Source organism: Microcaecilia unicolor, chromosome 5 (genome assembly GCF_901765095.1).
Source record: "Microcaecilia unicolor chromosome 5, aMicUni1.1, whole genome shotgun sequence".
Classification (NCBI taxonomy): Eukaryota; Metazoa; Chordata; class Amphibia; order Gymnophiona; family Siphonopidae; genus Microcaecilia; species Microcaecilia unicolor.
In genome coordinates, this window is record NC_044035.1 from 145,762,454 (window position 1) to 145,779,569 (window position 17,116).

General features: G+C 43.0%; 1 protein-coding gene across 1 annotated transcript in view; it reads right to left on the minus strand.

The window, feature by feature from the left end:
- SEC24C (SEC24 homolog C, COPII coat complex component) overlaps positions 1–17,116 on the minus strand; it is a 192,754-nt gene that overhangs the window by 152,756 nt on the left and 22,882 nt on the right. Inside the window, exons 2-3 of the mRNA XM_030203398.1 lie at positions 15,018–15,217; positions 4,876–5,014 (exon numbers count right to left, since the gene is read on the minus strand). Of these exons, the coding sequence (XP_030059258.1) occupies positions 4,876–5,014; positions 15,018–15,189 (311 nt within the window). The 5' untranslated portion in view covers positions 15,190–15,217. The remainder of the gene's footprint in view (positions 1–4,875; positions 5,015–15,017; positions 15,218–17,116) is intronic.

Genomic DNA, 17,116 nt, shown 5'->3' on the forward strand with positions numbered 1-17,116 from the left:
TGAGAAGTTGTTTTATCTGATATTTCTCTAAGCTCATGGATGTTGTTTTGTTATGTATGACTATGCTATTGTATACCTTTTGACATCTGTTTTACTGTTGTCTCTGAATTTTTAATAAATACTTCTTTAAAATTAAAAAAAAACTATTCAAAGTTGTCAAAACAAATGCAGTTTGTGAAAAATTACAGGAAGACTTGAAGAAACTGGAAGACTGGGCATCCAAACAACAGATGAAATTTAATGCACACAAATGCAAAAGTGATGTACACTGAGAAGAATAATCCGAATCATAGTTATCTGATGCTAGGGTCCACTTTAGGAGTTAGCACTCAAGAAAATGACCTAGGTGTCAGTGTAGACCATACACTGAAATCTTCTGCCCAGTGTGTGGCGGCGGACAAAAAAAAGCAAACAGGATGCTAGGAATTATTAGGAGAGGGATGCAAAATAAGTCAAAAAATATTATAATGCCTCTGTATCACTTCCTGGTACAACCTTACCTTCAGTATTGTGTTCAATTCTGGTTGCCATTATCTCAAAAAAGATAGATATAGAGGAATTAGAAAAGGCTCAAAGACCAACCAAAATGATAGAGCGGATGGAACTACTCCCATATGACAAAGGGCTAAAGAGGTTAGGACTTATCAGCTTGGAAAACAGATGACTGGGGGGGGGGGGGGTGTATGACTGAGTGGTGTGGAGCATGTGCAGATATTCAAAGACCAGAGGACACTCGATGAAATTGCATGGAAATATTTTTAAAACAAATAGGAGGAAATATTTTTGCACTCAAAGAATAGTTAAGCTCTGGAACTCTTTGCCGGAGGATGTGGTAATGGTTGGTAGCATATCTGGGTTTAAAAATGGTTTGGACAAGTCCAGTTTGCCTGGGATTGGTAGCATGGAATGGTGCTACTAACTGGGTTTCTGCCAGGTGCTTGTGACCTGGATTGGCCACTACTGGAAGCAGGATACTGGGCTACAAGGACCATTGGTCTGACCCAGTATGGCTATTCTTATGGACACAGAGGGGAGATGTTAGACATGGAGAAGAACAGGAACACAGAAGGGAGACAGGTGGCATAGGGACATAGAGGAGTGATGTTCGATACAGGAAGAAAGGATGGGGGCATAGAGAGGTGATTATGGATGTGGGTATATGAACACAAGGGAGATACTGGACAGGGAAGTATAGGGACACAGAAGGAAGATGATGAATATGGGAAAATTAGGTTCTTACCTTGGTAATTTTCTTTCCTTTAGTCATAGCAGATGAAGCCATTACTTATGGGTTGTGTCCATCAACCAGCAGAGGGAGATAGAGAGCACTCAACTTTTCACAGTGCCTCATGGCCAGCCAGCTCCACTGCCTCTTCAGTATTTGAAGCTTCCAACGCAGTATGGCAAACCGCAATGGGAATAACATGAACTTTCCTCACAGCGAACGATGGCCCCTTAACAAGGGCATGAACTCAAAAGGAGGGAATGAACACATCCTCCTGGAGGGAATAAACTCGTCCCCCTTATTGTATAACTGGAGGGGATACACGCAACCTCCTGGAGGGAATAAACTCATCCTCCAAAACATAAACTGGAGGGAATGGACTCATCCTCCTATAAGTGAACATGAATCCTGAAGACTGTTTTCCAACTTTCTCCCAAGGAAGGAACTTCAGGAAACAAGAACAGAACCTGAAACAGATTCACAGCATACAGACAATCATACAGGGAGGGCTCATGGCTTCATCTGCTATGACTAAAGGAAAGAAATTTACCAAGGTAAGAACCTAATTTTCCCTTCCTTGTCATCAAGCAGATGATGCCATTACTTATGGGATGTAACAAAGCAATCCCTATATAGGGTGGGAACAGGTCACACCACGCGCTAGCACTTGTGCTCCAAAACACGCATCCCTCCTAGCAGCCACATCCAGCCTGTAATGTCGGGCAAAAGAGAGCTTAGAAGCCCATGTTGCTGCACTGCATATCTCTTGACGAAAGAGTGCTCCAGTTTCAGCCCAAGAGGAAGAAATCGCTCTGGTAGAATGCGCCTTAAAGGCTACAGGCGGAGACCGGCCGGCAAGCAGATAAGCTGGCAATAGTGGCTTTAGACGCTGGGGACCCTCTGCGAGGACCTGATAGCAAAACAAACAGATGATCATAGATCCTGAAAGAGATAGTAACTCGCAGATACTGCAGCAGAGTCCTGCGCACATCCAACAGGTGCAACTGCCCAAAAGATTCTGGAAACTCCTCCTTATCAAAGGAGGGCAAGAAAATAGGCTGGTTTAGGTGAAACGCTGAAACCACCTTAGGCATGAAGGAAGGCACGGTCCGAACCGTGACCCCGGACTCTAAGAACTGCAGAAATGGGTCTCTACAGGACAGCGCCTGGAGCTCTGACACCTGTCTCGCCGAAGTAATGGCCACAAGAAAAACGGTCTTTAGTGTCAAATCTTTCTCAGATGCTCGCCGAAGCGGCTCAAAAGGAGAAGCCTTAGGGGTGGAGTTGGATTCTAGACCCCAAACAGATTCTGCAACACTGTCTGCCCGAACTGACTATTGCATTGGGTAGCTTGCTCAAGGCAGTAGTGTGATATGAATGTGTGGACTGAAGACCACGTCGCAGCATTGCAAATCTTTTCAGTGGAGGCTGACCTCAAGTGGGCTACTGACACAGCCATGGCTCTGACATTATGAGATGTAACATGACCCCAAAGCCAGCCCAGCTTGGGCATAAGTGAAGGAAATGCAATCTGCCAGCCAAATTGAAATGGTGCGTTTCCCAATGGCGACCCCCATCCTGTTGAGATTAAAAGAAACAAAAAACTGGGCAGACTGTCTGTAGGGCCTTGTCCACTGTATATAATAGGTCAGTGCTCTCTTGCAATGCAAGGTGTACAAGCTGCTTTCGCCAGGATGGGCATGAGGTCATTGAAAGAAAGTTGGCAAGACAATCGGCTGGCTCAGATGGAACTCCGACACAACTTTCGGAAGGAACTTAAGGGGTGTGCAGAGGACTAATCTGTTGTGATGGAACTTAGTATAAGGTGCATCTACCACTAAGACCTGAAGCTCACTGACTCTACGAGCTCAAGTAACACCACAAAGAAAATGACCTTCCAGGTCAAGTACTTCCAATGACAGGAGTCCAGTGGCTCGAAAGGAGCTTTCATCAGCTGGGTGAGAATGACGCTGAGGTCCCGTGAAACTGGTGGAGGTTTGACAGGGGGCTTTGACAAAAGTAAACCTCTCATAAATCAAAAAACTAGAGGCTGCCTAGAGATGGGCTTTCCTTCTACATGATAAGCACTAATTGCACGGAGGTGAACCCTTACGGAGTTGGTCTTAAGACCAGACTCAGATAAGTGTAAAAGGTATTCAAGTAGGGACTGCCCTGGACGATAGCACCTGGCATCTTTTAAAAGACAGCAAGCCTGACCCGACCAGAAAGGACATTTAGACATGTCCTCAGGAAGACGCTGTGTCCGAGTCATCCAGATCTTTCACCAACTTTGCTAAATCTTCACCAGCTTGCCCTTAAAAGGGAGCTTAACCAGCCGTTGTTTGAAGTTGCATCTGCCGCCCAGTGGCGCAACCACAGCAAACGACAAGCTGTGACCACCAAATCAAGTCATACAAGGAATCTGCCAAATATGCCAGCCCTATCTCCACATCTGGCAATTCAGGAGGAGGTTGACTGTTGGACTTCTGGAAGGAATCTGAAATTTGTTGCACCCAGCTAAGGCACATCCTAGCAGCATAAGAGCTGCAGATAGCTACCTGCAAAAAGAGAGAGAGAGAAAAAAAAAAAAACTTCTGAACTGTCAGAGGAAGGCTGCGCTGAACCCACCAGTTGAGGCTGAGTTTGGCTTGGAGGGTCCAAGAGAGATGGAGACCAACAGCTGAGAAGGAACCCCTGAAGTGGTCTGATGTGGAATATGGCCCACGGAAAAATGTGAAAGATGGAGGCCATTGCACCCAGAACTTGAACATATTCCCAGACCCCAGGACCTGGTAGGGAAAGTAGAACCTGACTTGGTATGAATCTTTTGCTGATGAACAACAGGACGTGAGAATCTGTACTTCACCGAGAGGCTAATGAGTCTTGTTTCTGACTAGAGTGGGAGAGATGTGAAGCAGAGATACGATATTCATGGTGGCAGCTCCAAAATTGTGTAACTCATTTAAGTTGGGCATTTGTAATCTGCTTAACCATAAAGTTCAAGGCGGAGGACATTGTAAACTAACATGTTACATTCTAACCAAACCAATTACATTTAAACAAAGTAGCATTACAACTTAATAACTTCATCAAACATATAACCGATTTATGAACATGTAATTATGTATAAGTGATGTCGGCTACTGTAATAGATGGCAGTAGGCATGGGGTTGGGTTTAGTGGTAAATAGAGTTACTACAACTTTGACAAGCTCAATGGTACTTTCCTTTAAGAAACAATTAAAAAGCCCACTTCTTTCAGCAGGGCTTTGAATAACTTTAAACTGTACCTTATTGAATAAAAGATTTTTATTTGTTGATTTTGGATTTTATGGGATCCTTTTACAAAGGTGTGCTAACAGATTTAATGCGTACTAAATAGGATGCCCATAGGAATATAATGGGCACACTAATCAATGCACCTTAGTAATTGGACCCATATGCTTGTTAATTTTATTGTGAATATTACTATGTAAGATGCCTAGAATCATGGATTGATGTATGAATAAATGAATGAATATATAGAGCAATCAAAGCTCCAGAAACAAAGTCATGTCCATCAATGTACAAGACTGAAGCTGCTAGAAATTACCCCAAAGAAGATAACCAAAAATGCTCTGCTACACTGGTTGTGTCTATAAACTCACTTACCTCTGTACCTGACCAGCTGGAGCTGCAGGTCCATTCTGCATATCTCCCTGTCCATACTGACTATAATTTGGATGTCCCATAGGAATAGTAGGCCCTGTACTTGAAACAGCTGCTGGTGTAGGCAGAGCTCTTACTGGGCCTGATGAAAAATAAAAATAAAAATTTTAAGTAATATATTTCAACCCCTCCCCCTTCATCAAAACACATTAAAATAAACTCTGTAGATTCCTAAATTCTCCAATGACAATTCTGTTCTGTGGGAGATTTAATAAACAATTAAGTTATACTCGTTCACCTGCATATCAAAGGAGAAATTATGTCTTACCGGATCATTTTTTTATTTAGTCAGCGACATCATTCTGCACAAATAGGTTTTATCCCTTCCTACCAGCAGGAGGTAGAGAAAACTGAATTCTGCCAGTGACATAACCAGCAGGAACAATCCAGTATGCATTTGCCCGAACGGCAGACGATCCCTTTGTAATGTACCCATACCCCATTAACCACTGCAGCCGCAATGATAATCAAGCCAGCATAACACTTCAGAGCTCAACTAGGTACGTTTCTGAAACTATGACCTGGGAGCAGCCGTTAGGCTCGACCATACTGTGCAGTTGCAGCCAGCAGCGCGAGGAGATAGGCCAGGGACAGGAGGACCACTAAAGGTAGAAAAAAATACTGGATTGTTACAACACCTCAGCCTATACTGGTGATTTCATTGGTAGAATTCAGTTTTCTCTACCTCAACCTGCTGGCAAGAAGGGTTAACACCCAGTTGTACAGAACAGTGGAGCTGATGCTAAGAAATATCAATTTTTGATTTACATTAATGTATTTACTGTGTGCTACCCTCAGCTGCCTGGAAAGCAGCTTACAGAGGACAAGAGTCACTGGCAGCAGGTAGTAATCACATAAAACTGGAGATCATCTCATAGTGGAGATTTGCTCCTTGGCCCGAGGCTGGTGAAGCAGGTCCTTTAAAAAGTCACACCAGTAGCAGAAAGAGTTCTGGAAAGAGATGAATTTTGCAGCCTGGTAATACAGCACTTTCCGCGTTGGAACGGCAGATAGCAAGTAGCTTAAAATCAGAAGTATGTGCTTCTTATCCTTCTTAAAATGAAGAGTTACAAGAGTTAGGAAGAGGTGAAGAACACAGCACCTTCTGCCTCAAATATTACTGCAATCTACAGTATATACAAGTTCATCACACACTTTCCCCAATTGTTTTCTTTTTCCTTCACAGATGAAATGCACATAACAGGGTTAACCCCAAAATATGAGAAAGTACTTCTGACTGAAATCACCCCATGATGCACTGGAGTAGACCATACAAGCATCATACGGTTATCCTAATGTTAACCTGTTAAATTGAATGTAAAAAAAAAAAAAATCAATATAATTCACTGATCCTTTCAGGCTAATGCTTAAGAGTACATTAAAAAATTTTTAAAGGAAGAGAAGAAAGCTGATGGGAAAATAAACAAGAAACTGAATTTGTCAACAAAAGCTGTTTCAGCCATGTCAAAATCAAGTTGGATGGGCCCTATAAGTTCATGATATGCTGCTGTTCCAGGGACTTGATTTTATCATCTTTGTTACATACTTATATAGTCATACATACAGTAACATACAGTGAAAGAAAGATTATTATTTACCGATATAGCTAGGAGTAACAGAGGGAGAAGTGTCAGGAGTGAAAGAATCTGATGACCCCTTCACAGGGAATCCCAAAGTAGGAAAGTAAGCTGGAAAAAAGATAGAACAAAACATCTGTATAAAAAAATGAGAAAAGTAATCAAGAAGAGAGGAGATGATAGAGAGTTGTCATTACCTCACTAATGCAACTACAATAAAGGAGCTACTACGACAGCACTTATCAATCTTTGTAGCCATAACCCTTTTCACACAGCCACAGAAAGCACGTGACTCCCCCCCCCCCCTCCCTGGCACAAGCCAACAACATGTTTATGGAGGGCCCATAAGTCCAAATGTTTGGTAAATCCTCCACTACAGGTAACTGAACAGCAACATCCATTCTTTATCATTTTCTTTTCTTTAGTGCAAGAAATCAATCCAGGAGGGGATTATGCCCGTGTGCCAACAGGTAGAGACAATGGAGACAGAACTGCACTGTGCCTTAAGACGTGGAGTACAGTGACCACTTCAGTATTTCAATAACAAAGCAGTAGAAAATCCAACAGCAACTGGTAATTCAACAGCATCCAACACCTAAACAAGTGCAACAGGTCAATCTACACTTCTGGGTCCAAAGTTTGGCCGTGCGGTACTCCAGTAGGAAAACCATCCCCCTGTGCAGCGTTGAAGCAGACTCCCTGGTACTCCAGGGCTTGGGAGTGGAGCAGGTGATGCTTGACCCAATTCACTACCCAGTTGAGGCCCTCCAGGAGGGCAATGATCTGACTGGTGGCCTATCAAGCCTCCGCCTTCAATTGTCCAGAAAGGGATGAAGCTGAATCCTCTGGCACTGCAAATACGCCGCCACCTATACCAAATCCTTGAAAATGGTGTGGGGAGCTGTGGCCAGCCCGAAGGGAAGGGCCTGAAATGTAAAGTGGCACCCCAACACACAAAAGAGTAGGAACCGCTTGCAATGATCCACTATGAGAATGTGCAGATAGGTCCCCATGGAGGCCCAAGGAGGTCAAGAACTCACCTAAGCAAACCGAAGCGATCACAGATCAAAGAGTTTCCATCCAAATCTGCTGCACGTAGAGGCAAGCATCCACCCCTTTGAGATTCAGATAGGCCAAAAGGAACCTCCCTTATTTGGGACCACAAAATAAGTGGAACAATGCATCAGGCCTTGCTCTGCAATCAGGACAGAGTCTAAAATCCCTCCCTCAACAACATGCTGTAGTGTAAGAGCAACAACCTGTAACTTTAGCTCTGAGCCACAGGGAGACTCCATGAAGGCATCGAGAACAAAGTGGGTGAGCTCCAGGGATTAACCCTTTCGACTACTTCAAAAATCCAACAACCCGAGGTGATGTGGGCTCACTTGTGGCAGAGAAGGAACTTCCTGCCCCCTATCAGAACCATCGAGGAGCCTGGTGCCCCTCACTGGGCAAGCCTGGCAGCACCAGCTCCACTGGAAGAACCGGAGTCTCCTGATTTCTTGGAGCCATGAATGGAACTCAGCTTGAAGGGCCGCCCCCCTCCTGAAGCCTAGGTCATTGAGTGTTGAGCCGGAAAAAAATGGTCTGTTCCCCTAGAGGGACCTCTAGTTGCTGAAGACTATTGGGGACCATTGACAGAGAGGCCGGGCCTCTCCCACATCCTTCACCAACTTCTCCAGGTCCTCTATGAACAAGCAGCACCCGTCAAGAGCAGCTTACTAAAACATCTTGGATGCTGTATCTGCGGACCAATGGTGCAATCAAAGCTAGCGGCAGCTTACCACAGAAGTGGCTACCAACCAGGAGGAAAGGTGGACCAAATTGTAGACGACATCCTCCAAGAAGACAGCCCTCCGGCATCTGCTGCAACCAACGCAGCATAGCCCGAACAACGTAATGTGGTCTGGACGTCAGACAGAGGTTTAAAACACAGAGAGACATTATATCAAATCCATTTTTCTCCACCCATCCAAAAATATCCTATTATTCTACCTTCTGGACGTTAATATAAAAGTCTGCTGACTTTTGAAAAAAGCTAGACAGTTGGCAACACTAAAAGCTAGACAGTTGGCAATGCTAACCTCCTGAGTATATAACTCACGGGCTTCATAAACATGGGGACAGAAATGTGCAAAGTTTGCCAATGGCTTATTCTGGCCCTGTCCACAGCTACAGATGTTTCTTTAGCAAAGCACATAGCAATAAATACAAAAATTGTCCATTCTTAAAGTAAATTTCACAATAGAATAATAAAGAAAATGAAATTAAAGTATGGGGAAATATTAACATTCCATATGTGCGGGGGGGGGGGGGGGGTATGCGTGCTCTGCATATGTTTTGTCTGTGCAGGAGGTAGCAGGTATCTGCGAGGGAGTTTGAATCATGAGTGGAGAAATAACCTAATGGTTAGTACAATGGGCTGAGAACCTATGAAGCTGGATTCAATTCCCACTGTGGTTCTAGTTAATCCTCCACTGCCCCAGGTACAAAAAAAAAACAACTTTAGACTGTGAGCCCACTAGGGATAATAATAATTATATGTAAACCACTTTGGTTGTACCACAGAAAGGCAGTATGTCAAATCCATGACCCTAGTTGTGGAGGGACTGGTTTTAAGGGTAGGGCGATTTGTGGGGTGTAATGGAATTTACAGCTAAGATACTTTCTGGGTGTGGAATAGTTTTGTAAGGGATTATATTTGTGGGGGCAGACAGTTGCGAGTTTTTAGAGACTGTACAGTTTACGGTCTGGTTGGCAGATGTGTGTATGGTGGGGGGGGGGGGGGGGGGGGGTTGGGCGTTTGGAAGAGGAAAGAATTCCACCATTTAAATTGACTTGCTCTGTTTTCAAATTGCAACATTTTACTCTATATACAAAGTTTCCATCCTACAGGAGCTAGAAAGAATGCCTTTTCTCATTGAAAAACATTGGGCCTTGTTTTCTGGAATCCTTTCTCTGATTTGGCCCATTTCAAACTCAGTGTGTCTTTTTAATGTTTTTTTTTCTGATGTGCCATATTTTATCTCATTCCATTAATTATTCTCTGCTAAAGAAGATGGAACTCCTCTCATAGAAATGCATTGGGTCATTATTTTGAGAAGCTTATATCATCTCTGGAATCATTTTTTCCCTCATGCAAAGTTTCATCCCATTCTGCTGTATTTTTGGAGAGTTATTTTATCCCTCCAGACATTCTTGACTCCTTTTGTATAATTCTAACTTCTGTTGGGTTGGAAAGAATAAAAATTGGGCTCAGTTCCTAGCAGAGTTCTTAAAATCAGGTCTTCTGAGCCCTGAGTTAGCTGTGAATGCTGCAAATTATCTACACCCTTGAGCAGGGCTCGACAAACCCAGGGTCACTTAAAAATTAAATAAAATAATCAGACCAGGTACCTAGGTTTTTGTCCCTGCCCACAGTGCTTCGCTCTCCCCCACCGGGTCCAGTTGCCGTATCTGTCTACCTACCTCCCAGCCTCCCAAATCCAGTAGCTCTCCCCCTCCCCTGAAACTTGCTTCAATTTCCTGTGTCTGCAGCAGCAAACATCAAAATACACTGCTCTGGCTGGCATCGGGGCCTTTCCTCGGCCGGGTCTTGCCCTTGAGGAAGCAGGAAGTTACTTCACAGAAGGCAGGACCCGGCAGAGAGAAGGCCCCAATGACGGCTACAGCAGTGTGTCCTGATGGCTGCCGCTGGAAGCACAAGACGAGAGACCAGACTGGGAGAGGAAGAGAGACTGACCTGGGGGTTCGGGGGTGGAACAGCGGAGGAGAGATGCTGGATTATGCCAGAGCACGAGGGGGGACATAGAGTAAGAATAAAGACAGGGACACAGGGCAATGCTGGAAAAGGGGTGGGAAAGAAACACAGAGAGGCATTGTTGATCACAGGGAGGATAGGGACACAAAGGGATAATGCTGAATATAAGGAGAGGATAGGGACACTAAGAGGGCAGATGCTGAACATGGTGGGGAGGAGAACAGGGACAAAGAGGAGATATGCTGGACAAGACAGATAGAAACACAGGGAGAAGATGGAGGCAGAAATGGAGAGAAGAAGAAATGTCAGACAGAAGACCCTGGAAAGGCAAGAAAAACAGGGAAAAGCAGGCCAAATCAAATGAAACATTTTGAAATTTTGTTACAAGTGGTATACAAGATGTGGAACAGGAAAGAAAAATAAAATGCTCAGGCTACAAATGTAGAAAAATATTTTATTATATTTATCAGTTGGACTATGTCAGCTTTGGGAAATCTTCAACACTGATATCTTGCATTTCCGCTACTGTTTCTCTAGTATTGCTGGGGGTGAGCACAAACTGGGTGTCTGTGCTGCTGGAGGGAGAATGCAAACTGGTGCAAGTGTGCTGGAGTGCAGGGGCTGAGGAGGTATGGGCAGGTGGAGAAGGTAAAAAGTTGAAGAGAAGTATTGAGAATTCAGTTCGGGGGGGGGGGGGGGGGAGTGTATGCCATGGGAGGGTATTTGGAGTGGTGATGGACAGTTCTATGGGTTGGGGGGGTGAGTGTGTGTTCTGGGGGGAGGCAGAGAGAACGCTATGAGGGTGCCAGCTCTGTGGATGCTTGAGCACCCCCAATATTGTGCATGCTGGGGGGAGGCAGAAAGAGCTACAGGTGTATAAGTGTGCTCACACGCTGAAGGGAGGCAGAGAGCGAGCTATGGAGGTGGGTATTTGCGTGTGTGTGCTGGGGGATGGCAAAAGAGAAACCTATAACAGTGTGTTTTTGAACACCTGGGGGGGGGGGGGGGGAGGAAGAGGGATACATTTTGGGGTATCTTCCCTGGAGAGGTAGCCTGCATGGAGACACCTTGATCAGAAGAATACTTGGAGCGCTAGCAACCACAGAAGTAGCCCTCAAGGAGCATTACTGCTGAGGAGACAATTCTCTAGCATCTCTGCTGGTAGGATAAATTTTAAAAAAATGTTAAGAATCTGTTTTTTCTTTTTTTTTTGGGGGGGGGGGGGGAGAAGGAGTAGAGAAGAGATTCAGAGGCTACTGATGTGGATAGGGATGTGAGCCAAGGCTGCTGCTGGGGTAGCCGAGCAGGTGATGAAGAGTGGCTGTGTTTGCTGAGAGTGGATGGGAGGGCTTAAAACTGCAGCTGCTGGGGGCAGGTGGGCAATGGAGAGAAGGTAAGGCTGCTGCTTTTGGGGTATGTGTACAATCCCACCCATCCTTAGTAGCTGCAGCTTTGGCTTCTCTCCCATTGCCCCACCAGCCACAGCCTAAAGCCTTTCTCCACTACCAGATGGTTAGCTGTAGGTGAGTGGGCAAAGAGGAGAGCAGTTGCTTTCTGTGTTAAACAACTTGCTGTGCATCTTCTTGAGCACACTATGAATCTGCAATTTGTACATTTTTATGTTTATGTTTATTGCAGTACTTACATACTGCCTTTCAAATGAAGTCTAAGTGGTTTACAATAAAATCGGAAACCAAAAGGTACAAAAGAAAAATTGTACAGTAACAAGGAAGAAGAAGAAAAAAAAAGGATCATAAGGGCCATAACAAGCTGCTACTGCCAAAGCGAGCCAAGGCCATGAGCTACACAGCTCAAAAGTGCCTAACTGGGGAAAGTTTGTATAAATAAATAAGCTTTTATAAGACCCCGAAACTGGAAATAAGAAAGCTCTGAATGAATGGGACGGGGAATTCCAGAGAGCGGATACCAGAGCAAAAAAAAAGCCGAATGGCACATGGATTCAAGTCTACTTAGATACAGAAGAGAGGTGGCAAGTTGGTGACCCGAAGAACACAGGGCACGAGCAGGCCCATAGGGAGTTATGAAGCAAACTAAGTAGATGGGCGTACCCAGATGGAGGGTCTTTAAAAGTCAATGTGACACGGGTTATGCAATATTTAATAGGTAACCAGTGATGTTGTTTAAGAAGCGGGGACACATGGTCAAAACAAGTATATAGCAGAATTCTGAACCATTTTAAGTTTTTTTTTTTTTTTTTAAGGGCAAGTGAAGGAAGGCCAGCATATATAACCTTACGCTACAATAGTCTAGTTTGGACGCAACTAGAGTGCACAAGAGTCGCACAGCTGCTGTGGTCAAGGTAAGGGCAGATGGAACAAATCAACCAAAGGGAGTAAAAACAAGATTCAGTAAATGCACCAATTTGTGTTTGAAAAGTAAAGGCAGAGTCAATGTAAATCCCTAGGTATTTGAGGGTATCAACCAGTTGGATAGGAGATCCCTGGAGGGAGGGAGCAACAGTGGGGAAAGTCTGAAGCCCAATAACCCAAAGAGCCACTGTTTTCTTAGGCTTCAAAACCAAGCCATGGGTTGAAAGCCAGTTGTCAATCTTATTCAGACAAAGTTGAAGAGACGAAAAGTCAGGACTGGCAGGGGGTTCTGGGGCGAGACAAGTAAGACATTAACTGCATAGATATAGTAGCGGGTCTGAGTTTCCTGAATTAGTAAAGCACATGGTCCATGGAAAATGTTAAAACAACAGCAGTCTGTCTCCTAGATCCTAAGAAACTTTGCTGATCCCTGCACTTGAGGAGGGTGGGAGTTGTGGTCATTAATAAAGGCAACATCTGACGGTCACATGACGAGCCCAAGAGTGAGCAGAGAATCTATTAAAATGGGGAGAAATTCCATATGTAGTTGTAAATGAAAATTCCTGGTACTAGGATCCAACACTGGTTCTGACTGAGCTGGGAGAAAAAGGAGAAGAAGAAAGGAGGAACTACAGGATTAAAATATTCAGGAACAAGATTCAGAGGTACTGTGACAGAATAATATGCGCACCAGTTTTCAACAATGGGTTGCCAAATGACTACTAAATTTGAAGGGGATATTGTTCTTACATAAAGACAATTTAAAACATCCAAGCCTACAGAAAAATAAAATTGTGCATGTTGGAGGTAAATCGTAATTCTTTATTTTCCAATTATGCTGAACAGTACACACACAGAACTGCATTTACTTTGCCAACCAACTATGCTACACCACCAATTCAGTTTTCTCGTTTACTTATCTCATACTAAGCTAACTCATTCATTCCACATTTTAAACTTGTGGATCCTACATATTAATCTCCTGCATTTCCATCTTAGCAACATCTTATCGGGTTAAGACTGCAAAACAATGGTTCCCAAATCCAGTCCTCAAAATTGCCAGCCAGGACTGGTTTTGGTGATTGCCACAAAAAATATTGGAGTAGGAAGCAACAGGGTTGAAGAGTTACAGTACTGAAAACAACCCATTTTCGTGCCTTTGAAAACAAAGGCAAGGGAAGAGGTGATTAAAACATGGGGTAAAGGCCACCACAATGTTTCCTGCTCTGAACATCCATACAAACCTTTTAGCATCCAGGGAAAAACAAATTATTTTAAATGATGTTATTCTTTTTCTTCGCTTTTCATTTTCCATTTTATCATCATGCTTTTTACCTTTCTTTGCCTCTCCTGCCCCCTCCCCCCCAGTTTCCCTTCTATCCCCTCCACCCTCTCATTTGTGTCAATAGAAGAGGAAGGTCCCTTTCCCTCACAGTCTCCACCCCAGGCTCAGTTCCTTACTTCAGTTTTAAAGCCCTTTTTTTTGGATGTAGTCACTGAATCATGTTTCAGTGGTAACCTGGACTAGGAGGTGAATATACCATATAACTGGTTTTCAGAAAGGAGAGGATTAAGAAAAAAAAAACCTGTCTGATAAGCAAAATGAACAAAGAGCAGCTGTGGTGCTGTTTCAATGATATTTAAGGAGTCAATACCTACTTAAGGTTAAGCTCTAAACTGTTTTGTTATATTTGTACCCTGCGCTTTCCCACTCATGGCAGGCTCAATGCGGCTTACATGGGGCAATGAAGGGTTAAGTGACTTGCCCAGAGTCACAAGCCAGGGGTGTCCAACCTCAGTCCTCAAGGGCAACAATCCAGCTGGGTTTTCAGCATTCCCTCAATGACTATGAATAAGATCCATTTGCATGTACTACCTCCACTGTATGCAAATAGATCTGGTGCACATTCATTGTGAAAATCCTAAAAAACCTGACCTGGCAAGGGCTGAGGTTGGACGCCCCTGCTCTAAACCATCATCACATGATAACAGCCATCCAAAAAAGAGGTGTAGAAACACAAGATCGAAACCTATCAAACAAGTTAACTGCAGGCTCAACTGAAGTAAGAGGGATTCTGGAATCCTTAAGAGACATTTTTCGTATAACTAAGGACCCTACTATTAAGTGAGGTAACATTGGACCACATACTGACCAATGGAGAGAGAACCACCAAGGCAATGACAGGAAACAGCCTGGGTAGGATCCAGTAATCATGAAACTGTGTGCTTCAATATAAACACTAGACCAGAGCCAAACTATAACATCCATCATAAAAATACAAGCTATCCCAAGACCAGACTATCCAAATCTCATCTCTCAACATTTTCTATAAAACCCAAGCAAAATAGCCATATCTTCAGGCACTTATTAAAATCTTCTCAAATCACATAGAAGACATACTCCATTTTAAATAATACCTTGTGGTGGGGTCGTCTGTGGATATCCTGTTACTGGACCATTATATGTCCCATAATGATGGGGCGGAGCCTCTGTCATCGGTTGCCCTCCATAAGGCTGTTGGTACCCTGGATATCCTGGCTGGGGCTGCCCATACAGAGAGCCAAGATGAGCTTGCTGATTGACATTCATTTTCTGCACATCCCCAAACTAATCTCACCTACGAGGGAGGAAACATGGTTAGAAAGTTTACATATAATCAGCATTCTCCTAGATAAAGGATTCTTCAATTACAAAACAATCTGCTGTACTGCCTTTCACGTTAAATAGGTAAACAGACAGATTTTACATGTTAAACTAACAGAATAAAAACAGGCACAGAGGAAAAGCTGCTCATTATCCTTGTTTCCCAACTACGACACCAAGAGATCTGAATTTCAGGACTGTCACAATGAATATTTATAAGGAGTGGAGGAGTGGCCTTGTGGTTAGAGCACCAGTCTTGACATTCAGAGGTAGCTGGTTCAATTCCCACTGCTGCTCCTAGTGATCTTGGGCAAGTCACTTAACCCTCCATTGCCTCAGGTACAAACTTAAGATTGTGAACCCTCCTGGGGCAGAGAAATACCCAGTGTACCTGACTGTAACTCACCTTTAGCTACTACTGAAAAAGGTGTGAGCGAAATCCAAATAAATACAGGCATCCATTTGTCTAAAATGTTTAAATTTGTATAATTTGGTTACCTAAATACCTCACTATCAATCCGGATAAAGGCAGCTTAGAGGAAGAAGGGGGTAAATTTACAAAGCCTTAGAGTGGATTTACATGAGTAGATTTAAAAAATCCATTTGAGCATGTGTGTCCAAAGATTTCTTGGATTCTTTTTGAATAGTGCTTTATTCAATGTTTAGTGCAAGCCAGAACACATTTTTTTTATGCAAATACACTGATGGCTGCAGTGGTATTATTCACTGTTCATCACTTTCTCACTTATCTGTACTATGCTGGCAGCAAGGGCAATTTTATTGTCAATTAAGTTTATATTAATCCATATTGTGCAATGGTAATTCTAAAGATGCCCACACTGAATTTAGTCTTCACATCATGCACTGTGTTCATGCTCTATAAGGGCTATATTCTATCACATTGTATTGATTGTTTGTTGCAATGAAATCACTATTTATTTTGGTTTCATTTACCATTATCATTAGTCACAAGTTTCATTGTACAACATTTAATATTACTTTGATGTCTATGTAACTTTGCATGCTGACACACTATTATATCACATATCGTTGATAGTATGTTTTGTTTTTAAGGTTTAAATTTCTTTATTGATGTTACACAAAAACAAAAAGTACAAAATATAAATGGTATGTATGCATACAAATAAAAATAGTATGTTTTGTTTTTATTGTTTTTCCATTTTATACCTGTGTGTATCATTTTAAGCACACCCCTGACACAGGCATAGATGCCAAAACAAAGCCCTTGACGGGTCTCACAATAAGAATTGCTATCCCAGTTCCATAAGCCTTTGGTGCTTTTTTTGTGTGTTGCAAATGGATTTTCAGTCACCAATAAAAAGGTACTTCAACAGGTAAAGAGACTGTCTTCAACTTGAAATCATTCTATCGTGCAGTTCCACAACTGAGGAATGGACTTCTAGAGAGAATCCTTAGCAAATAAACTCAAGTCATTCAGACATCAGCTAAAGCCATATTTATTTACGTTTTTATACCGCTTAAAACAAGGCAAAAATAAACAAAAACAAATTAAAAATGCAATCATTAAAATACATAAGCAGAAACTGCTAGATCTGCTGACATCATGATATACTGTTGCAAAAAACTGCACAAAGATTATCACAATCCTACTAACAGAAAAGCTTCAGCAAAGAGGTCTTAAAAAAAATCACTTGAACTACAAAGCATCATAAAACAACTGCCCCTTCAAAAAGTTCCATAATGAAAGCCCTGCTATAGAAAGGCTGCAAGCTTAGTGTCATGATATCTAACCTGAGAAACTAAATCAAGAGAGAGATGCATCACTGTTTCTGATCTTAAGCTCCTACTAGGATGATACCACTAGGAGCAGCCCAATCTGGAATTAGGCTAA